Source organism: Corythoichthys intestinalis, chromosome 13 (genome assembly GCF_030265065.1).
Source record: "Corythoichthys intestinalis isolate RoL2023-P3 chromosome 13, ASM3026506v1, whole genome shotgun sequence".
Taxonomy (NCBI): domain Eukaryota; kingdom Metazoa; phylum Chordata; class Actinopteri; order Syngnathiformes; family Syngnathidae; genus Corythoichthys; species Corythoichthys intestinalis.
Window position 1 is genome coordinate 6,675,963 of NC_080407.1, and position 24,825 is coordinate 6,700,787.

General features: G+C 41.1%; 1 protein-coding gene across 1 annotated transcript in view; it reads left to right on the forward strand.

Moving 5' to 3' along the window:
* Window positions 1-24,825, forward strand: part of celsr1a (cadherin EGF LAG seven-pass G-type receptor 1a) — an 87,526-nt gene that overhangs the window by 48,293 nt on the left and 14,408 nt on the right. Inside the window, exons 7-25 of the mRNA XM_057855039.1 lie at window positions 4,852-5,009; window positions 5,174-5,337; window positions 5,413-5,538; window positions 8,703-8,869; window positions 8,935-9,120; window positions 9,184-9,297; window positions 9,363-9,537; window positions 9,605-9,746; window positions 13,377-13,497; window positions 13,582-13,765; window positions 17,270-17,371; window positions 17,667-17,761; window positions 17,853-18,062; window positions 18,123-18,306; window positions 18,374-18,517; window positions 21,568-21,739; window positions 21,826-21,993; window positions 22,070-22,196; window positions 22,330-22,530. Of these exons, the coding sequence (XP_057711022.1) occupies window positions 4,852-5,009; window positions 5,174-5,337; window positions 5,413-5,538; window positions 8,703-8,869; window positions 8,935-9,120; window positions 9,184-9,297; window positions 9,363-9,537; window positions 9,605-9,746; window positions 13,377-13,497; window positions 13,582-13,765; window positions 17,270-17,371; window positions 17,667-17,761; window positions 17,853-18,062; window positions 18,123-18,306; window positions 18,374-18,517; window positions 21,568-21,739; window positions 21,826-21,993; window positions 22,070-22,196; window positions 22,330-22,530 (2,940 nt within the window). The remainder of the gene's footprint in view (window positions 1-4,851; window positions 5,010-5,173; window positions 5,338-5,412; window positions 5,539-8,702; window positions 8,870-8,934; window positions 9,121-9,183; window positions 9,298-9,362; window positions 9,538-9,604; window positions 9,747-13,376; window positions 13,498-13,581; window positions 13,766-17,269; window positions 17,372-17,666; window positions 17,762-17,852; window positions 18,063-18,122; window positions 18,307-18,373; window positions 18,518-21,567; window positions 21,740-21,825; window positions 21,994-22,069; window positions 22,197-22,329; window positions 22,531-24,825) is intronic.

The window sequence follows — 24,825 nt, forward strand, 5'->3', positions numbered from 1 at the left end:
GCTTTATTACAGGGATTACAAAAAAAAAGTCATGATATTAGATTGGGCGACAAAGTATCACGATTGATCACATTTTCGATATATTGTCACACCCCTATTCTCAATTCTGACTCCCTCCCTCACTTCTGCTTCCAGCTCTCCTTCTTCCTCCTTTTCTCTTGTCTTCTTGCTTGACTGAACTCGCTGGGGATGCTGTGATCCTAATCGCTGACATGCCACATTTCCCTGCAGGTGGTCGAACTAGCACTTGAACAGCGTTCTTATTTCTGAGTAGTTTGTCAGCTTCCAAAATGTCATTTCCTGTTGTCATTATGGACTAGGGGTGTGACAAAATATTGAAATGTTGATATATCGTGTTACTTTGTATCCCAAAAGATTATCGATATGCTCCTGCCAAGAATTGAGATATCGTTTTAAAAATGTGTCAATGTCTATAAAAAAAAAACAGACAAAAAAACTAGCTACCAAAATCTTCCACCATAATAGTGTCTCAGTTAACTCTAAGGCTGCCTTGACGGTGCTCGACACCCAATCAATTTAGACTGGGAACTAGGGGTGCACGATATCCATTTTTTGAAACCGATACCGATATCGATAACTTTCTGCTCTTCAAAGCCGATACCGATATCGATAACCGATAATACAGTTGTGGTCAAAAGTTTACATATACTTGTGAAGAACATAATGTCATGGCTCTCTTGAGTTTCCAGTTATTTCTACAACTCTGATTTTTCTCTGACAGAGTGATTGGAACAGATACTTCTTTGTCACAAAAAACATTCATGAAGTTTGGTTCTTTTATGACTTTATTATGGGTGAACAGAAAAAAGTGATCAAATCTGTTGGGTCAAAAATATACATACAGCAGCGCTAATATTTGGTAACATGTCCCTTGGCCATTTTCACTTCAATTAGGCGCTTTTGGTAGCCATCCACAAGCTTCTGGTTGAATCTTTGACCACTCCTCTTGACAGAAATGGTGCAGTTCAGTTAAATTTGATGGCTTTCTGACATGGACTTGTTTCTTCAGCATTGTCCACAAGTTCTCAATGGGGTTTGAGTCAGGACTTTGGGAAGGCCATTCGAAAACCTTAATTCTAGCCTGATTTAGCCATTCCATTACCACTTTTGATGTGTGTTTGGGGTCATTGTCCTGTTGGAACACCCAACTGCGCCCTAGACCCAATCTTCGGGCTGATGACGTTAGGTTATCTTGAAGAATTTTAAGGTAATCCTCCTTCTTCATTATCCCATTTACTCTCTGTAAAGCACCAGTTCCATTGGCAGCAAAACAGCCCCAGAGCATAATACTACCACCACCGTGCTTGACGGTACTTGGGGTTAAAGGCCTCACCTTCTCCTTCAAACATATTGCTGGGCATTGTGGCCAAACAGCTCAATTTTTGTTTCGTCTGACCACAGAACTTTCCTCCAGAAGGCCTTATCTTTGTCCATGTGATCAGCAAACTTCAGTCGAGCCTTAAGGTGCCGCCTTTGGAGCAAGGGCTTTCTTCTAGCACGGCAGCCTCTCAGTCCATGGAGATGCAAAAACACGCTTGACTGTGGACACTGGCAGATCTGCTTTTTGGAGATTCTCGGTTGAATCTTCACTCTCCTGACCAATTTTCTCTCAGCAGCAGGTGATAGCTTGCATTTTCTTCCTGATCGTGGCAGTGACAAAACGGTGCCATGCACTTTATACTTATAAACAATTGTTTGCACTGTTGCTCTTGGGACCTGCAGCTGCTTTGAAATGGCTCCAAGTGATTTTCCTGACTTGTTCAAGTCAATGATTCGCTTTTTCAGATCCATGTATGTATATCTTTGACCCAGCAGATTTGATCACTTTTTCAGTTAACCCATAATAAAGTCATAAAAGAACCAAACTTCATGAATGTTTTTTGTGACAAAGAAGTATCCGTTCCAATCACTCTATCGGAGAAAAATCAGAGTTGTAGAAATAAGTGGAAACTCAAGAGAGCCATGACATTATGTTCTTCACAAGTGTATATAAACTTTTGACCACAACTGTATGTTATATTAAAACAAATACTTACAGACATATAATTCCGAGGCGGAAACATAAGTAACAGAAAGCATTCACGATTGTCAATGCTACCGCTAGACACAGCACTGTGTAAAGTGAATGAGTTCGTGGAACAAATTATAGATGCAGCGAATTATTTTGACCAGCAGGTGGCAGCAATGCCCCGCAAATGGTCAACTGATTTCCAGGCCAGCCAGCACGGTACATATTATCGGTCCTATTAATAATGTTATTGGATTTATTGGAATGATGTCATAATTCCTATTATCGGACCAATAATTATCAGATAAATAATTATCGTGCACCAGTACTGGGAACTACCGGCCATAGACGTTTGAACTGGGAGGGTGGCAGCTGCCACCTCTCCCACTTCAAACGGATTGGACGTCTACTAGTGATAAACTCATTCCAATTCACTGATTGGACATCTACTAGTGATAAACTAATTCCAATTCACAGCGAGGCAGTGAGTGAATGATTGGACGAATGTTCATTCGCTGCAATCCCTCCCACTTCAAATGGATTGAACGTCTACTAGTGATAAACTCATTCCAATTCAGAGCAGAAGCTTGTTTTTCTGTTTATTAGTTGTTTTTAGAATATCCTAGAATGATTTCCTGACCAATGTTTTAATAATCGTTGTATCGCCGTATCGTCAGATGATCGTTATCGTGAGCTTTGTATCGTAAACCGTATCGTATTGTGAGGTACCAAGAGGTTCCCACTCCTATTATGGACCACTCACTTTCGACTTTTGACTTTTTCGCACCACTTCCTACATGAACTGACAGAATGGAGCTACTGTGTTATTGCATGTTCGCAAATCTCAGTTATGAGCGATAATTACTGGAAACACTGTCGCTTTAAACCCTGTGTTGTTCAAGAACTTCTCATGTTTGATATTGTTAACGATAATTAAAAATAAAGGGATTTGCTCGGCTGATTTTCTAAGCTGATCCACATTTTAGTTATTTAGGTATTAGCCTAGTTTGAAGCTGGTAGGTGTTAGCTGTAATGCAACAATGGTTTTTTTTGTCCAGTGAATGATTGTTTCACTGCCATTGAGGGCCGTATATATTGAGACCGTGAAATATCCTGATACTTTGTAGCCCAAAAAGGTTATCGATATGTTCCCAAAAAGAATGAATATGTCATTCTAAAAAGGTGTCACGGTTTGAATAAAAAAGGAACAAACAGATTGCTAGCAAAATCTTCCATTTGTACAGTGTCTATGTTAGCTCACTGGCTACCATTGACAGAACATGTAATCCTTTTTCTTTCGACTGGATTGGACGGCTAGCACCGTCAATGGCACTGAAACCAGAGCATTCACAGCCAGTCTTTCGTGGGCATTTACAGGTTCATTGTAAGGGATTTACAGGAGGATTTTGTGTCATTTCCTATTGATTTGGGGACATTCTTGAGTCACGTCCTTTTCAGTAACCAAAAATCAACAGGAAGCGACCTGTAAATGCACCAAAATCAACTGGAAGTGAGCCGAAATTAGGGGTTGTTCTGATCATGTTTTTTTGCTCCCGATCCGATCCCAATCGTTTCAGTTTGTGTATCTGCCGATCCCGACATTTCCCGATCCGATTGCTTTTTTTTTGTGCTCCCGATTCAATTCCAATCATTCCCGATAATTTTTCCCGATCATATACGTTTTGGCAATGCATTAAGAAAAAAATGAATAAAACTCAGACGAATATATACATTCAACATACAGTACATAAGTACTGTATTTGTTTATTATGACAATAAATCCTCAAGATGGCATTTACATTATTAACATTCTTTCTGTGAGAGGGATCCACGGATAGAAAGACTTGTGACTTTGTATATTGTGACTAAATATTGCCATCTAGTGTATTTGTTGAGCTTTCAGTAAATGATACTGTAGCCATGCCCAAATGCATGATGGGAAGTGCAACCATGACTGTGCGTAGTGCTACCAATTGATATATCTTCTCTGCGTTGGGAAATAACATAGGGTGTTAAGAAAAAGGGAGAGGGATTGTAAGGCTTTAGCCAATTAAAAAAAGGCTCCAAAGGCTGCCAAAATTCACGCTACTCATTTTACGCTGCCTTTTAGCTCTATATATAGGTAAAACGGCGCCATTACAGATTAAACGCGGCAATGGGTGAGTGGGCCGTGCAGCGCATGCATTAATTGCGTTAAATATTTCAACGTGATAAATATTTTTTTTTTTTAAATTACCGCCGTTAACGGGATAAATTTGATAACCCTACCTTAAGCCTATACTGAAGACTCTGGATGAGTGTAACTTATTTTGTCTGTAACGTTAAATTCAATTAAAAAACTTTAAATCCAAAAATATATATATATATTAAAAAAAAGGCATGTCCGATATTTTTTTGCCGATTCCGATACTTTCGATCGATCGGGACATCTCTAGCCGAAATCATTCAGACGTGACTCGTAAATACCCTTAAATCAACCGAAAGTGACCAATGAATAGGAAGTGACCTGGAAATGCCCCAAAATCAACAGAAAGGGACCCGAAATCAATTGGAAGTTACCCGGAAATGCCCCAAAACCAACAGACTAGTGAATAGAAAATGACCTGGAAATGTCTCAAAATCAACAAGAAGTACTGGTGATAAACTTACAGCAGAAGGATGAAAATAGCTTGTTTTTCTGTTTATCAGTTTTTTTGTAGAATATCCTACGATCGCCAAATCGTGAGATCATCGTTTTCATGAGCCTTGTATCGCAAATGGTATCGTGAGCTACCCAGAGGTTCCCATCCATATGTCATATACCTTTCAAAATCTGTTTCAAGCCAAACATTGGGCGTCTGGGGATCCCCCACGGACCCTCCGAGGAGAAAGTGGCGGTGGTCGCCGTGGACGACTGCGACATATCCATGGCGATTCGATTCGGGAAGCAGATCGGAAACTACTCGTGCGCCGCCCAGGGAACACAGACTGGACAGAAGAAGTAAAAACACTCCCTATTGACCTAAGAATGCACTGTTTATGTAAACACCTCCTGTATTCAGAGGTTAAAGCTTTCTTTGAAATCCCTTAAAAGCCGTCGCCGTTTGATGTTTTATAAGCAGCCCTGACTTGAACTTTACCTCAATTGGCTTTTTCTCCTTCAAGGTCGTTGGATTTAACCGGCCCGCTGTTGCTCGGCGGTGTTCCCAACCTGCCCGAGGATTTCCCGGTACGGAACCGAGACTTCGCGGGCTGCATGAGGAACCTCAGCATCGATAGTCGGCCTGTCGACATGGCTGGTTTCATCGCTAATAACGGCACCACCGCAGGTTCAAATTGAACGCTGATCTAAACTCACATAAACATGATTCAACCATAACTTTCTTTTTATATTCACATTTTAGGATGTCCTGCGAAAAGAAACTTCTGCACACCGAGTGTGTGTCTGAATGGAGGCGTGTGTGTCAGCAAATGGAACACATACAGTTGCGACTGTCCGACTGGGTATGGGGGCAAGAACTGTGAACAAGGTTAGGACAGCTCCCATGACTTATATTCAAAGCATTGCCTTATTTCTGTGTTGAATTATCTTGAACCGTTACGATAACGAAAACTTTTTTTTTCATGTCAGTGACGACATAAAAACATATCGGATGACTGTAAAGCAACGAGACAATTGCCAGTTTTCGTCTGACGAGACAAAAATGCAAGATTTCTGTCATAGGTTCACAATGCGTGCAGTGGCGCCACCAGGGGGTGGCCAGGGGTGGCCGTGGCCACCCCTATAAATTGGTTGGCCACCCCGCTTGCCAAGTATATCGGTAGATTGTTGTAGCATCAGTTCTGCATTTCTTCCCAAATGGATGCGTTTATTTTTTTTTGTTAAATGTAGGGCTGTCAAATTTATCACGTTATCGGGTGCTAATTAATTTTTTAAAATTAATCACGTGAAAATATTTATCGCAATTAATGCATTCGCGGTACAACTCATTCACACATTGCCGCAAACAGCCTACAATGGCGCCGTATTACTTATATACAGATATAAGAGGCAGAGTGGAGTAGATACAAGCATTCATTGGGGCTGTGCTTTTAATTGGCAAAAGCTTTGTCATCTCCCCCACAGCAACTATAAATATTGTAGGAAGCGACGTGGGGAAGAAAGACAGGAGTTGATCTTTTTCTTAACACCCTGTAGTGTACCCAAAGCAGAGAAGATATAGAATTTGCAGCCACCACACAGTCATGGTTGCCCCACTTCCCATCATGCATTTGGGGTGAACAGTTAAGTCGCTAAAGTATAATTTACTGAAAGCTCAACAAATACACTAGATGGCAATATTTAGTCACAATATAAAAACTCACATTTATCCTTTAAGAATTACAAGTCTTTCTATCCGTGGATCCCTTTCACAGAAAGAATGTTAATAAAGTTAATGCCATCTTGTGGATTTATTGTTGTAATAAACAAATACAGTACTTATGTACAGTATGTTAAATGTATATATCCGTCTAATCTTTCCATTCCAACAATAATTTACAGAAAAATATGGCATGTTTTAGAGATGCTGGACGTTAGTATAGCGTTTCGCTAAGTGTTAGCATTAGCATTATCTTTCACTAAAAACGTGTCTTGGGAGACTAAAACAGAACACGACAAATGCCAGTTTGATCATCACACATTAAGTGTTAACTCGTAGTGTTAGCATTGCATTTGTGTCAGCGGTAGCATAATCTTGATTCAAAATTGTCGGAAACCTTTATGTAACCTTTGCATTGTTACTAGGGCTGTCAATCGATTAAAATTTTTAATCGAGTTAATTACAGCTTAAAAATTAATTAATCGTAATTGCAATTCAAACCATCTATAAAATATGCCATATTTTTCTGTTAATTATTGTTGGAATGGAAAGATAAGACACAAGACGGATATATACGTTCAAAATACGGTACATAAGTACTGTATTTGTTTATTATAACAATAAATCAACAAGATGGCTTTAACATTATTAACATTCTCTTAAAGCAATCCATGGATAGAAAGACTTGTAGTTCTTAAAAGATGAAAATGTATATATCCGTCTTGTGTCTTATCTTTCCATTCCAACAATAATTTACAGAAAAATATGGCATATTTTATTCGTGGTTTGAATTGCGATTAACTGCGATTAATTAATTTTTAAGCTGTAATTAACTCAATTAAAATTTTTAATCGTTTGACAGCCCTAATTAAAACCCCTCTTAATGTTTTCGTTTTATTAAAATTTGTAAAATTTTCAATCAAAAAATAAACTAGTAGCTCGCTATTGTTGATGTCAATAATTACACCATGCTCACTCATGGTACTAACCCATAAAATCAGTTGGACCCAAGCGCCAGCACAGGGAGCCAAACACCAAAAAACAAGTAACAAGCGCACATTACACTGTACTGTCATTTTAGTCTGTTTGAGCAAGGCATGTGCATTAATTGCGTCAAATATTTTAACGTGATTAATTTGAAAAATTAATTACCGCTCGTTAACGCGATAATTTTGACAGCCCTAGTTTTATTATAAAATTTCTATAACTTGTACTAACATTTATCTTTTAAGAACTACACGTCTTTCTATACATGGATCGCTTTAACAGAATGTTAATGTTAATGCCATCTTGTTGAGTTATTGTTATAATAAATTTACAGAAAAATATGGCATATTTTATGGATGGTTTGAATTGCGATTAATTAATTTTTAAGCTGTGATTAACTCGATTAAAAATTTTAATCGTTTTACAGCCCTAATAAAAATGTGTATGTATTATATATTTTAATAAATGGTTTTTGAGCACTTTAAGTGTAATAATTAATGATCAGTTTTAAACATAACTCACCGAATCATTTTTAAACAAGAATAAAGTACTGCAGTCAAAAAATGCTTGGTTTTATTAAATGCTTCTGTTTACCTAACCTGGCCGTGACTGTTGGAGTGACATGTAGAAATTACAAACTCCTCATGATCACTTCTGGCGTTTGTTTTATGTCTCGAACGTCTCCACACACACACACATTCATTCCAGCCCGCGCTTCCTTGCAGAAACTGTTTAACAACTTAAACGATGATTGGCAGATTGCTGCCCGTGTGAAGATCAAAGACATCGTTAACTTTAATAAGCAAGTGCCGCAGTGACTGAGAGCTGGGAGAGGGGGTGAGGGAGGCTGTGCGAGCAAATGAAGCAGAACAAAGGCTTGTAAATTGGAAAAAAAAAAAAATTTAAACTATCGCACGTCCTTGCGATGGGACTATCGGGCATGTGCACATCGCGATGGCGATGTTTAAACGATATATCGTTCAGGCTTATTCTGTAGAATGTTTAAATTGTTAAATGTTCACATTTTTCCTTGCTAGACGCATCTCAAATGCAAATGTGCATGCTTCTGCTTGCACTAGTTTTTATAAACAGGAGTGTATGTTTGGAGGACTTCCAGGAAGTGTTGAATTAGTGGCCACCGCCTTCTTTGAACAAGTGTGACTCATGCTGTAGTCGCAACAGATTTTTTTTTTTAGTTTTTTTGGTCCAGGAACTTCTTAACTTTCAGCTAAAGTCAACACAAATACAGAGAATCCCATTGTGGGAGGGTGTGACATTAATTATGGGACACCCTGTTCATCAAGTCCTGATGTCGCTTGAACACTTGTTGTGAATATTCCCCACAGTGATGCCGTCGCCTCAGTTCTTCGACGGCAGAGCGCTGGTCTCGTGGAGCGAGCCGGACGTCACCATCGCGATCCCTTGGTACATGGGCCTCATGTTCCGGACACGGCAACCAGCGGGAACCTTAATGCAAGCCAATGCTGGTTCCTCCTCCACCATTAGCCTGATGGTTAGCCTAGCGTACAAAACCCACAGTTTTGTTTGTGTCATTCCTAATCCTTTCACTTGGCGTAGGTGAGCGAGCAACAGGTGCGAATGGAGGTGTTGCAAAGGGAAGAGATGGTGGCGTCGCTGAGTTTTCCGCAAGTTCGGGTCAACGACGGAGAGTGGCACCACCTTCTGGTCGAGCTGAGAAGCGTGAAAGACGGCAAGGCTATCAGATACGTAGCCGCCGTGTCCTTGGACCACGGCATGTACAAGGTAGCAACAACAACAAAAATAACTCTGCAGATAGCAACCACAACTGATTGTGTTTTTATACAGAAATCAGTCGTGATTGGCAACGACCTGCCCGGTTTGAAGCTTCAAACGCTTCATGTCGGAGGTTTGCCAGGAGAGGACAACCACGTCAAGAAAGGATTCGTTGGCTGCATACAAGTCAGTAAGCTTTTTGTCTGGCATGTATTGAAAATTTGTGTAAAAACATTTCTTTTGTGTCTCAGGGCGTCCGAATGGGCGAAACAGCGACCAACTTGGCCAATGTGATCATGTCTCGCGGCTTAAAAATCCGCGTGGAGGAGGGCTGCGACCTGTCCGATCCGTGCGACGCTAACATCTGCCCCGAGAACAGCCACTGCAGCGACGAATGGACTACGCACACGTGTGTCTGCGACCCAGGTACGGACTGCCGCCGACTGAAGACAGTATACGTAACTCTGCGACTGATTGATGCCTTGTCTTGAAGGCTATTTCGGTAAAGAGTGCGTCGACGCTTGCCAACTCAACCCGTGCGAGCATGTTTCCACCTGTGCTCGCAAGCCCAGTTCTTCCCATGGCTATACTTGCGAGTGCGGTCACAACTACTATGGACAGTACTGTGAAAACAAGTAAGTAACAACACTGTAAAGATTAGACACCCCCAATTGAGAAGCTTCATGCATCCCTTCCTGTCTAAGCCAGGATGTTGAAGTCCCCCCCGTCACGCTTGACTGATCCTCCATAGATGTTTAGTCTGTGTACCCACTTACCGAAACTCCTGCATCAATTTATGCATAAAAATGATTGATTCAAGTTAGAGGAAGGGGTGTGACAATACAGTGGGGAGAACAAGTATTTTAGGGCTGTCCCAAACGACTAATTTTCTCCCGATTAGTCAGCCGACTATTTTTACGATTAGTCGACTAAACCTTTAATTTTTTATTTTAATTTTTTTTTTTTACTGATTTAGCAATGAAATTTTTGTTGACGCTCATCAATTCACAAAAACATTTTGGAACACTTAAATTCTTTATTGAAGTACAAATAAACAGATAAATAACAAAAATAAATCACAAATAAACAATGACTTCAAATGCTGATAGAATTAACTTGTGCTAAAGAATGGAATGTAAACAGATTCAGAACACTGACTTCACCTTTCTAACATGATTCAAAACAAGTCTTAAAAAAATACCTAGCATTAATATTATAGTATACTGTAGTACTATATATAATAGTATTATAATAATTATTCATTGCCAATCACGTTTCATAAAGGGTGTCATTTTAAAGGTATTCTTAGTGTAGAATCTGAAGTATGTGGGATTAACTCCAGAAATCGTTATTTATATGACGAACATGACATGCTTTTATTTTGAAATGTTTGCCGTAAGTACGTTCGCTAAACCGCTAATGTAAGCTTTACACTCCGAAAAAAAGCACTTTTTGTGATTGCATGTGGTGTCAGTAATAGATTTTTTTCCTTATGCAAATGCTGTTAACCAGCGATTTTTCATGTTTGAAGTGTCACCTTTTAACTGCAAGTTTTGGAGAAAGCTGCCTGTTTTATAGCCGGCTAAAGTAGGTCGTCTTTTTTCCCCATTCACCTCACTGTAGCAATGCTAACGTAAATAGTGTTTAATATAGATGTGTTTTCTTATTTTGTATGTCTGAACTTTAATTCTGCAGCGTGTTGATGAGAGAAAAGAACTAGAGTCTCATATGCCATTAGCACGCATGCACAAATGGACGCATGTACGCACGCGCGCGCAGCGATAAAACACAGCCGTGAAAATCACCGCCCTCATTTTTATTTACCATGCGATAAATGGACTCATTGCATATCGCGACAGGCTTAGCAACTTTAATAAAACATGTCATTAGTTAGTTAAATGGACTTACAATCTCCTGTTGTTATCATTCACGGCCGACGTGCAGCCAAGCTTGGCATTGAAGAGACAGAACACAACAGTGTACCCTCCTGTGTTTCTTTAAAAATAAGTCAATGTTTTGGACTCTCTGGTGCGCTTTTTTGGCTTTGTGCCACTTTCCGCGCTTGCATACCAAGCGTCCGACATTCTGAACTTTCCACGCATATATTTTTTTTAACCCTAAATTAACCGTTGACGGGATGTTGTGCTCGTCGACGGATTTACGTCATCGATGACGTCGACTATGTCGACTAGTCGGGACAGCTCTAGTATTTGGTACACCGCCGATTTTGCTGGTTTTCCCACTTGCAAAGCATATAGATGTCTGTAATTTGTATCATAAGTTCTCTTCAACTGTGAGGGACGGAATCAAATATAAAAAAACTGAAAATCACGTATGATTTTTAAATAATAAATTTGCATTTAATTGCATGAAATAAATATTTGATACATCACAAAACTCGAACTTAATATTTGGTACAGAAACCTTTGTTTGCTATTACAGATACCAAACGTTTCCTGTAGTCCTTGACAAGGTTTGCACACACTGCAGCAGGGATTTTGGCCCACTCCTCCATGCAGATTTTCTCCAGGGCCTTCAGGTTTCGGGGCTGCTGCCGGGCAACACGGACTTTCAGCCTCCATAGATTTTCTATCGGGTTCAGATCTGGTGACTTGCTAGGCCAGTCCAGGACCTTAAAGTGATCCTCTAACTTAAATACATGTAGGCACTAATAAACCACAATTGTTCTCTTGTACTAAAATATGTTGTTAGAAACACCTAAAATGTTAAATCAGTGGCAATATTTTATAATACTTAGTCCATATTTTGACCGTTAGTTGGTGCCATGGTTTGCGGGCTCGCAGTGATGACGTCATTTGTATCGTTCGTGTTAAACAACTGCTTATTGCTGCCTAAACTCGCGAAGCAAAATGCCAGGATGCGCTGCTTTTGTATGCAATTTCCAGTCAAATGGAAACAATGGGAGTGAAGTGAGTGGTCAAGGTGGAATTATTATTTTTAGTGAATAAATGTGCATAAGTGGAAGCTTCTCCCCCTTTTTGGTCCCTGTATGCACGAATCCTACCCAGCACGCGTTACAACTAGCGCCTGAACATTTTTCCTGGATCCTCATTCAAGTAAGGGATCCGTCTATTTTCTGGATCCGACAGTCCCACCGCGTCTGCAATATTGGTTTCGGATCTGTTCATTTTTTTGATTCGTCGGTCCCACAGCGGCTTTTCGGATCAGTCTATTTTGTGGAATTGACGGCCTAATCGCGGCTGCAACATTGCCATGGTATCAGTCTAATTCCTGGATCTTCGAGTGAGTAAAAAACGCGGATTTGGATTACTATTGCTATCTTTTTTGTTGACTATTCTTCGTGGGAGTTTTCCCCAAATCATACTAAATAATTAAAGCACTATGGCACGCTACAGTGACGACAGTGACTCTGACGTGGACCTTACAACAATGTTGGGAGTTCATCAGGGAACGCGTGTTTGCGTACTGCTGAGCTCCCGAGTGAGGAGTGGTCAAGGTGGAAATATTATTTTTTGTGAATAAATGTGCATAAGTGGAAGCTTTTCCCCTTTTTGGTACTTTTATACACGTATCCTAGCTACCACGCGTTACAATGTACAAGACATGGATTACACAAGGTGTGCTCTTTGGCCTGTACTGTAAGCACACGACAGCTCTCGATGCTAACAATCTACATAATTATTTTGGGATAAGTTTGAAAACGCAATATGCTTACCTTGAATATCTGCTAATAAAACCGGACAGCATACACTCTCGCTCCCAACCGGACTTCCCAACAGGACTCTCTCACATCACCAGTTTTGCCCAACTTTTGTCTTATCAGGTATTTGCTGCACGCATTTTTCTCTGAAGCTCGTCTTGTGAATGGCCGACAGTGCTGTCCTGCTCTTCACTTTTTAGATCTGGTTCAAATAGGAAGGGTAGAACCGACGACATGTTGGGAAAGCTAACGAGTGACACGCTGGAATTTCGGCAACGGGACCAGTGACGTCACGCACTGCTACGTAACAAGAATGGCGACCGATCACTTAAAATAATTTTACAAACTTTAGTAAAAGAAAAACATTAAGAGGGGTTTTAATATCAAATTATTATAACTCATACTAACATTTATCTTTTAAGAATTACTTGTCTTAAAAACAGAGGGGGGGGTCTTCAATAATCGATTTATAATCGAATCCCTGCCTCTGAATCGTAATCGAATCGTTAGGTCCCCAAAGATTCCCACCTCTAGTAGACACGTCTATCGATTAATTCCAATTTCCGTATACTTTTTGTGGTAGGATCGAGAAGCCGTGTCCGCAAGGTTGGTGGGGAAGTCCAATGTGCGGACCCTGCGGCTGCGATACAAGCAAAGGGTTTTATAACGACTGCAATAAGACGACGGGAGAGTGTCGCTGCAAGGTAAGATCATGGGTGTGAATTATTCCTGGATTTTCAACAAATTTCTGAATCATTTCATCATGAAATTAACATCATTTACATCAGGAGAACCATTACCGCCCAGAGGGGAGCGACACCTGCTATCCGTGTGACTGCTTCGCTCTCGGTTCCGAATTTCGAACCTGCGACCCGGTCACCGGGCAGTGCCCCTGCAAGGGTGGAGTCATCGGTCGCCAGTGCAATCAATGTGACAACCCTTTCGCTGAAGTTACACTCAAAGGATGTGAAGGTATGTCAATGCAAATATATTGTAGACAAAAAAAGGAAATCTAAAATTGTGTAAGACTCACACAACCCCATCATGGTGCTGCCTACCAGTCTGGCAGCCACAGTAATAGGTTGGTAGGTGGGTCCCACACTTTTCTATATGGCGGGGCTCCTGGAGCGGGGCCTCCTCTTCGTCTGAGTTGTCTATTGCAGGGGTGGGAGGATCAGGGCTCGGGTCCTGCACCACACCACGACGGCCTTTTGGCGTTGTCCATCTTCCTCCTTCCTCCATCTTTTCTACCCGGGCATAGTCCTTGGACCCCAGTACGGATCGACCGCGGCTAGGGTGTCTCCTCCTCCGGGTAGGGATCTTATCCTGCCCGGGCCTAGTAGGCTGTGGGGGTCACGAGGTGTCCTGCCTCGCTTGGGAGGCTGCGGTGGTGGCTAGGGGTGCGGGCGGGCGGTAGTGGGGATGGTTGTGGGGGGCGGTGCCGTGTCCCCTCATCCTTTTCCTGGCAATGGAGAAGGGTCCAGCTACGGCCCACAGTACTCACCAACCGCGCCCCGTGTCTCTGCTTTCAATAAGTAATCAGATCAAGCGTTTGTCCTCTGCCAACCGTGTGCCCTGCTTTCAACGGCCTTAACCCTTACCATAACCCCTTTTCTGCGTCCCACGGGCGAGTACAACAGGCCGCAGCTGGACAGACTTGGGTTGATGAGGGCGGATGGTCTCGGGGAACGCCCTGGGTCCCAGGATGATGGCGGTGCGTAGCTGCTGGAGGAGCTGTTTTCTGTGCTCACTCCCCCTGATTGTCCGGGGCACCCCCCCCACCCCTGCAACATTTCCACTTTTCTGCAGGACTATCACACGTCTGAAAAAGTGCACGCATGACTGAGTGCTATTAGACATACTCAGGTAGAGAGATTGCCTGTGCCAGGATTAGCGATCAGGTAGCATAGAATAGGATGTCAACATATCCACACTTACAGGTGATTTACATAATACTTGGTTGCCCACCTCACAGTGCTGAATTGTGTACGCTCCACCCCGCCTAATCACGTCTCCTTTTGACTTTCAACAGGTAATTATAATTGGCTAACGATATCATCACTAGGTAGTAGGGTTGTTCCCTATGTTTTTTTGCTCCCGATCCGATCCCGATCGTTTTAGTTTGAGTATCTGCTGATCCCGATATTTCCCGATCCGATTGCTTTGTTTTTTTTTTTTTTTCTCCTGATTCAATTCCAATCATTCCCGATAATTATTCCTGATCATATACATTTTGGCAATGCATTAAGAAAAAAATGAATAAAACTCGGACGAATATATACATTCAACATACAGTACATAAGTACTGTATTTGTTTATTATGACAATAAATCCTCAAGATGGCATTTACATTATTAACATTCTTTCTGTGAGAGGGATCCACGGATAGAAAGACTTGTGACTTTGTATATTGTGACTAAATATTGCCATCTAGTGTATTTGCAAATGCATGATGGGAAGTGGAACCATGACTGCGCATAGTGCTACCAATTGATATATCTTCTCTGCGTTGGGAAAGAATACAGGGTGTTGAGAAAATGATTAACTACTACCTTTCTTCCCCACATACCTCCCACGATATTTTTAATTGCTGAGAGAGGGATTGTAAGGCTTTAGCCTATTAATAATAGGCTTCAAAGGCTGCCAAAATTCACTCTACTTATTTGATGCTGCCGTTTATCTCTCCATATAGGTAAAACTGCACCATTACAGATTGAGCGCGACAATGCGTGAGTGGATTGTGCAACGCATGCATTAATTGCGTTAAATATTTTAACGTGGTACATTTTTAAAAAAATTAATTACCGCCGTTATCGGGATAAATTTGATAACCCTACCTTAAGCCTAAACTAAAGACTCTGGATGAGTGTAACATAATATGTCTGTAACATTAAATACAATTAGAAAACGATTTAATTAAAAAATATATATATATATTAAAAAAAGGCATGTCCGATATTTTTTTGCCGATTCCGATACTTTGAAAATGACGTGATTGGACCCGATCGATCGGGATGCCGATCGATCGAGACATCTCTAGTAATTATAATTGGCTAACGATATCCTCACTAGGTAGCATAGGCGTCTAATACCGTAATTTCCCGAATATAACGCGCACTTTTTTCCCCCAAAATCAACTTGTAAAATCATGGTGCGCATTATACATGGGTACATGGATGGAGACAGAAATATATATATAATATATATATATATAAAAACAGATTTTTTTTTATTTTTTATTTTATTGACATGGCCATGTTCTGTTGAAGAAATGTATGCGGCAATCCGTTGCCGACCATTACGGTACGTGACGTCACCATTTTGTTTCGGTAATACTTCACTCTGATCGGCCGAATGATTTCGTCTGTGTTAAATTCTGCTTTTTTCACTCTTCATAAAGCACAGAATTTAGTTTCTTGAACTCATTTGAGTCAACGTTTATTGCAGCTCCGCAACTCGGACCATAACAAACGTAACACAACACAGACTTCCTGGGTCCGTCAACGATATCTGTCCCTCGGGAAACTCAAACCCAAATAGCAATAGTTCCTATTGTTACTGTCGTGTCGACAGCGATGAGCTCTCTCGGATTTCCGACTTACGTTCTCACTTTCATTTTACCGTATCAATTCATGGAGGAAACATTTATTCATCATGAAGAAACGAGCAATTTATACAGCAGCCTTTAAAAGAAAAGTCATATCTGTTTTGTTTTCTCCTGGATTCTGGTAAGTTCAAGAAGTTATCAGATCATATTATTACCGTACATATTGTCAGTTTATGGTAATGTTTTGAACTACCAATGTGCTATGCTTGTGCTGTGTTTCTCCAGTCAGTAAAATGACATTTCTGTATCTGTACACGAACTCTGTTTTCTTGTATTCTTCTATTTATTGGTGCTAAAATTAGGGTGCGCGTTATACTCAGGTACAATAATTTCCCCTAGATTTTACAAGTAAATTTGGGATGCGCGTTATACACGGGTGCGCCTTATATATGGGAAATTACGGTAATCTATTTCTTGTCATTGTTTGTTCTTCTCCTCTTCTGTCTGCTTCCTTCCTTTCTGTCCCCGCATAACCCCTTCCTGTTCACTGCTTTCTCCTCATGAAAGACGAAGTAAAAAAGAGAAAAAAAAAATTACATTTAGAATCTTGAACAAAGTAGTTGTCAGCGTTCATCCCGGTTAGGTCAAACAGTGTCAAAACAAAGACAAATGGTGTCGCTCGCATCTGCTGGTACTGGAGTTGAGCTGACTCTCTGTCTTTGTTGCCGGCCAGTGAAGCAGAAGAGGCGACTCTGCCGTTTGCGCTCTTTTGGCAGTGGGAGAGCTGCCACACAATACAGTAGCGCTGAATAGAAGACAGAAAAAGAAAAGCAACGGCACTCAGCTTTTGACCTAATAAAACGTGCTCAGAGTTTGAATTGCTGGTCAACGCGTAGGTCAATTGGCTGACGAAACCTTTCCTTCCATAGTGGTGTATGAAGGTTGCCCCAAAGCGTTCGACGCCGGCATTTGGTGGCCCAAGACGCAGTTCGGACGTCCGGCCGCCATGAACTGTCCCAAAGGATCTGTGGGTGAGTCACGTTCAAAGGTATATTTAACATAGTTTGTATAGAGAGCCTCGGCACTGTCGCCGTGGTAACCCTTTTGTTGTCGCTACAGACTCATAGGGGAATTTTGTTCCCTGACCTTCAATCTTTTGTTCTTCTGTCTCTGGAATGAATGAAAATAAAGACTCATTGCTTGTAAATTCAGCAGGAAGCAGATCTGCTCTGAAAACATAGTATGCTGTCGATGGAGGACAGGGAAGATTAGCGTATGGCAGGGCAGGTTGAATGTGAATTTTAACTCAATGGCTTAATGGTCTAGGTACTGCTATTCGCCACTGCAGTGACGAGAAAGGCTGGTTGTCCCCCGAGCTTTTCAACTGCACAACCGCCTCCTTCGCTCAGCTCACAAAACTGGTGATTACATCACAAAAAGTAGAATGAATTACTCTCAGAGTTATCCGTTTCACACCTAAGGTTATGCTCAAAGTAAATTCTCCTTCGGTAGAATGAAGAGCTGCGTCGGAACAGCTCCAGGATGGACGCCGAGCACTCCAAGACAATCGCGCGCCTGCTCCAAAGCGCCACTAACGATACCAGAGCCTACTACGGCAACGATGTGAAGACAGCCGCCCAGCTGCTGAACCACGTTTTGAGTTACGAGAGCCGGCAGGCGGGGTTAGACCTGACCGCCGCGAGGGATGCGGAATTCAATGAGGTTAGCGGAGACGATACGTTGAAAAACGGCAATTCCAGAGCTAAATGGTTCATTTTCTAGAATTTGGTTCGAGCTGGAAGTGCCATTCTGGATCCGGACACTAAAGCGCACTGGGAACAAATCCAGAAAACAGAAGGCGGCACTGCTCACCTGCTTCGGAATTTTGAGGACTATGCTAATACTCTTGCGCGGAACGTGAGGAAAACCTACCTGAAACCCTTCACTATAGTTACAGACAACATGAGTGAGTAACATGACGCGCTATATTGCGCTTTTTGTCCATGGTTACATCTTCTTTCCCCTTACTTTAGTTTTATCAGTGGACTACCTGGATGTGTCAGACCCCCTGAAAGCGACGTTCCCCCACTTCCAGGACATCCAAGAAGAATATTCAGGAGATCTCGGGTCCTCCGTGCACTTCCCACACTTCAACTTACTGCGTCAACGGCACAAAGGTAAGAAGTAGGGTTGGGAATCTCTAGCATGAAGCCAATTCGATATGTATCTAGATACACAGGTTACGATTCGATTCAAAAACTATACATTTTTAAGGCCGAGCGATTCGATTTGATAGTTTAAGAACGATATGGTTCGATACAGATTGAAAACGATACGATAGTAAACATTTGTTGTGTGTATTCGTACAGTATTTTAAACATATAAAAAAAGAAGAAAAAAAAAAGAAAAAAAGACCACATTTCTAATAGCAAAATTAAACAACAAAATTTCATACTAATGTTATGTTTTATTTTTTATGAAAAAAAAAAAAAATAATGCTTACTATATGACCGTCATTTTGTTGGATGGGATTGATGATAAAATAAAACTCCAGTGACAGACAACAATAAAGTGCAGTAATTCAATTACTGTATTTCCTGGTGTTTTGAACAAAAGAGGTAAGTAATTTAAGTGAGCACTTTCAACGTAAACATCTTACAACAAAAAAATATTAATTATATGCAGCAGCTCTAGAAAAAAAGAATTAAAGCTGCTAGTGTTATCATAAATAAATAATAAATTATGCTTTATCACTGGTATAATTGGGGAATAAAAACATGGCATTTTAGGCAGACAGGTCAACAATCATTACTTTAACCTTATACACAGCAAAGTCATTCACTTATGCCTGTGCTTCTACATTTTTTATTCTTCATAACTGTCCATATCTTTTTTGAAGGGCAGATTTTTCTTGTGGAAGATCAACTAATCCACATGTTCATGTTTAAGTAGACTGCGTTTCGTGGAAACAAAATCTCCAGCAGGTCGCGCTGCCCTTTCCACCATTCTTTTGGGTTATTTTTCAGGGTTAAAAACTCACGATCTCTGTACCGCTCCACACTTCACACAAGCTCTGCCCCATGCGAACAGATCTGGCTCCCTTCATCACTTCAAAGACGGACTTTTGTTTTCCTGGGTGCGTTGAAAATCAATCGCTGCACGTCGCTGCCTTCGGTGCTCAAACTGTTCATTGTTTTAGCATGTTGCTTCGTTGCCACAAGTTTCGTTTTGGGCTGTGAAGAAAACATTACGGAGCGTGCGTTACAGTGGTTTTGTTAGCTCTCGCGTTGTTATGACACGCCCGTGACGATCGGGTAATGACGGCGACTAGTAGCGGTTCTGCCGAAATGCATGGGAAGTTGAGGATGTTAGTGGGGCTTGTCCATAGTATATGCGTACGGTCTCAAGCTAAGTGCGCTGTGTAAAGAATGACACAAGCGCAGCATGTGAAATTAAAGCTAAATTATTATCATATTAACCTTTAGATGCATAAGTAAGTCAAAAATGACCCGGTGAGGTTGTTTTCTTGAAATATCTTCGGAATGAAAAAATGTTATCAATTCATATTTCAGGTATTCCTAAAAAAACATGTTTTTGATATAATGCCATTCAAATTTTTGATGAACTTTTTATACATTTGAAGAAATTGTCAATTTTGTATTAATACCCTAAGCTTCCACAAGTGGGTCAAAAATGACCCACATGCATTTTCGATAGAATCCAATGGGAATATTTCATTCTTATCAGCTTTGGCTGTCAGGAATAAATTTACCGTGGACCACACAGACTTGGTATGTAAAAAGTGTCATCTCTTAAGAAGATTATTTTACACAGCAAGAGCTGATACGTGTACTGTAAGTAATATGTCCATATAGTATTTTGTGTGTGTCTTTCATAACTCTTTATTATTATTCATCAACAAATTAACCTACTTCATAACTAGCTAGCTAAGGCAAGGTTCATACCGCGGGTCCCAATGCACAATCCCGATTTTTTTGTCATATGTATTTTTTGGTGTACCCGTTCAGACTGCCTTTGTCCATTGAGCCTGTTCAAGTATCACACATGCGCTCTAATTCGCAGTCCGAGATGTGCTGAGCAAACTGGCCCGTATGTGCAGGAGCATTGGGGCATTGAAAATTTTAATTGCTGTTAATTGCTGCATGAATTCCAATTTGGGGGACTTGACAGTTCCGACCGCAGCCACATTCTGGAAAAATGTGGCCCGGATAGGATTTTAACCACATACGAAAGTGACCTGGATCGAATTTGAAAATGGTTCACTTTTATGCGACTTTTCCCGTTCAGTCGAGTTGGAAAAACACGAAAAAATCGGATTTGTGCCAGATTTACAGCTGAAATGGTCCTACAGATGTTCGATGATGGAGAGGCAGTGACGGGGTTGGACTCTCGTGTCCAAAATTTCTGATGATGAGGACCCAGACTATTGTCCAGGTGGCAGTGGCAGTTGTCCACCTGGAAATCCAACTGAACAGGATCAATCTGACTCATAAGATCCCACGTATGTGTCCTCTGAAGAAGAAAGTGTCCAAATCATGGCCAACAGAATGAGTTGGTAGTGCTCTTACTAGAGAGAATTACCTCCCACCCAGGGCAGAACACAGAGCCACAATATCCACAGAAATCGGTCAGTGCCTCCACAAGAGCTTAGCACCGCTGTCTCACCAAAAAGATGCATGGGAGCTTTTCATCATTGATGATAAAATACAAGGAAGGATGAAGTCTGTTGCTGTTCTCTCCCCCCCCCCCCCTCAAAAAAATGTTCATTGAATCATAAAGATATTTCAAGCATGAAATCATTTTTGTGTGGCCCTAAATATACTAATTAATATAAGTTATAAGTGATAATTCTTCACCAAAATGGCATAAAAACACATTGGTTCTAATATGGGTCATTTTTGACCCACTTATGGAACTTATGAGACTTATGGTCCAGTAACTTGTGCATTTAAGGGTTAAGCAATGCATTGAACTAGGCATTAGAAGCCGATTCTTGTGCTCGCGATAGCCGAATTCTATCTCTACTATCGGTCCATTGAATATTTAATGGCTAATTACTGTCAAATGTTAAGTTTACGATCGATACAGCTGTATCTCTCGCCTGTAAAACCGGATATCCGGTCGTATCGGTTTATCGTTCTCAGGCTTAGTAAGAAGACATCTGTGCATGTGTTTAATTTTTAACGGATATACTTGTCTGAATCAGTAGAACCCACTACGCCACCTGCAATGCAGACTGAGACCCCTTTGGTGGAAGGTCACACGAGTCGCCGCAATCTTGAACCGCCGATTCATCTACCGGTTGCTGTGGTGATAGTGTACAAATCGCTAGGGAAGCTGCTTCCGGAAAGATTTGACCCTGATCGCAGGAGTCTAAGGTAGGGACTAGTTAAGGGTGTCCCTACAGAAAAGGGATGAAAGAATAGCTGAAATTTGGCAATCTCCTCATTTGTCGTCTTTCCAGGGTACCGAACCGCCCTGTCATCAACACAGCAATCGTGAGCGCCACAGTCCACAGCGAGGGTCCCCCTCTGCCGTTGGTTCTGGACCCTCCTATTACTCTGGAGTACTCACTACTTGAGACAGAGGAAAGGACCAAGCCCGTCTGCGTCTTCTGGAACCACTCCATTGCGTACGTTGGACTTGAGAGACTCTTGAAAATCACACGATTTGTGTGTCATGCTGATATGTTGAATGTGTACCTTCAGGATCGGTGGTACGGGCGGTTGGTCCTCAAAAGGTTGCGAAGTGCTCGAGAGGAACAATAGCCATATTAGCTGTCAGTGTAACCACATGACTAGCTTTGCCGTGCTCATGGACGTGTCCAAGAGAGAGGTACTGACATCACATTTACATATTAGGAAGACACACACCTACTGATTGATAGAACATGGAGCGGGTAGACAGGAAAGATAAGTACGTGACAGTGGAATTTGAGTATTTTTACTTTGAGTGACTCTTCTCGCAGCACGGTGACGTCCTCCCTCTGAAAATCGTCACCTACGCCACCGTCTCCGTCTCGCTATTCCTGCTCCTGCTCACCTTGATCCTGCTTTGCATTCTGCGTCGACTGCGCTCCAACCTGCACGTCATCCACAGGAACCTGGTGGCAGCGCTCTTCTTTTCCGAGCTCGTCTTCCTGCTCGGCATCAATCAGACGGAGAACCCGGTGAGAAGAAACGCTTTAAAATAATGTCACAGTAACAGCTTGGAACATTTACAGTATGCACACGAGATCATAAAATGTGGGAATACTTTGAAGTCTGCACACACACGCACCTCCCTTAGTGGAGACATGCTGCGACTGGTACCTGTCTCTAGAAGCAATGGGCCCCGAGGCAAGCTTTCTAATTTAACCTGATAAATCTCTCGCATGTGTGGCTTTTTTTGGGAAGGTTGGACACTTTGCATGTCTTTGGTAGGCATTAGAGAAGGATTTAAATGTGCTTTTAGTCTACCCTGGTGGAGATAAGACCTCTTTGTACCTCCAGAGGGTATAATAGGTCATTGTTGGCTTTGTGGAACTTCTCATCTGCATCCAGTGCTTGTATGGAGTTTCATGGATGTAATGCAAAAGCTAGGGTTTTTCTTTTAAAAAAAAAAAGTGAAATTTCAAAGCGCTAATTGTCCCACAATTTTTGTCGAAATCAAATTGTTGGAACATCAAAAAATATAGGACGCCAAGGGGTACAAAAGTTCTTTACAGTTTTTGCTAAAAACATACGTTTTGGTCAAAATTTGCCAAAAACATACCCAATCATTAATGAAGGCCAAAATTTCCAAAGGACCTATTCATCATTCATTTCACCTCCATTCACTTATATTGATTTCCAACCGAAGTGACCCGATATCAACAGAAATGTCCCGAAATCAAGCGGAAGTACCCTAATATCAACAGGAAGTGACTCCAAAACGCCCCAAAATAAACTGGGCGGGTTCTAGTTCTAGACGTCTTTTTCCCAGTTAAAACATTTACGGTATTTTTCGGACTATAAGTCGCAGACTTTTTTTATATTGAAATGCATGGTTTTAGTTTGTGGCGCTTTCACACCCACATGGGGGTGCACTTGCACTTGTTTACGTGAAGAAGAGCGCTCACACCCAGTAAGAAGACCGACAGCTACATAGCTGAGTGAGTGGGCGAGTTAGCGAGAGAGAAACACGGCTGCGAACCTACGTTCATTGTTTATGCTTGTAAAATATCTCTACAGCGGCAACGCCTATGTGTATCATCTTTTCTGTTGTTGTTGTGTGTTTTCTACCCGCGATTGGACTCTTGGAGCCAGTTGTGTGGTTGTTTGAACGATGCGCTAATGCTAGCGAACGAATGCTTACCGTTTGTGTCATGTCATTGCTGTAAAAGCACCAAATTATCATTTATTTATGTCGATGCGAACCTGTTTGGTATCGAGGACGAAATTGATTCAGCAAATTATATGGACGTCCAGCATCGTCATTTGGGAGTTTAGCCCGCTGAATAGCCAGGACCGAGCCGTAGCGTCCTGGTGAGGACAGTATATTCGCATTTCGTTTTTCATGGACTATGCACTGTACATTTATTCAGCATGTTGTTCTCTATTGTATTTTTATTAGGGCTGTCAAAAGATTAAAATTTTTAATCGAGTTAATTACAGCTTAAAAATTAATTAATCGTAATTAATTGCAATTAATCGCAACTCAAACCATCTAAAAAAATATGCCATATTTTTCTGTAAATTAGATATATATTCTGTAAAATAAATTGTTGGAATGGAAAGACAAGACACAAGATGGATATATACATTCAATATACGGTACATAAGGACTGTATTTGTTTATTATAACAATAAATCAACAAGATGGCATTAACATTATTAACATTCTGTTAAAGCGATCCATGGATAGAAAGATTTGTAGTTCTTAAAAGATACATGTTAGTACAAGTTATAGAAATTTGATTTTAAAACCCCTCTTAATGTTTTCATTTAAATAAAATTTGTAAAATTTTCAATCAAAAAATAAACTAGTAGCCCGCCATTGTTGATGTCAATAATTACTTACACAATGCTCATGGGTGCTGAAGCCTATAAAATCAGTCGCACCCAAGCGCCAGCAGAGGGCGGCAAAACTCCATAAAACACAATTAACAAGTGGACATTTCACTCTACTGTCATTTAAATCTGTCTGAGCGGGACATGTGCGTTAATTGCGTCAAATATTTTAACGTGATTAATTTAAAAAATTACTTACCGCCCATTAACGCGATAATTTTGACAGCTCTAATTTTTATATTACTGTAAATTTGGCACTATAAGGCGCACCTGACTATAAGCCGCCACCCACCAAATGTGACACAAAAGCGGCATTTGTTCATAGACAAGCCGCACTGGACTATAAACCGCAGCTGTCCTCACTATATTATTGGATATTTATACCAAAAGACAATAACTGGTAACACCTTATTTGACAGCGACATCATAAGACA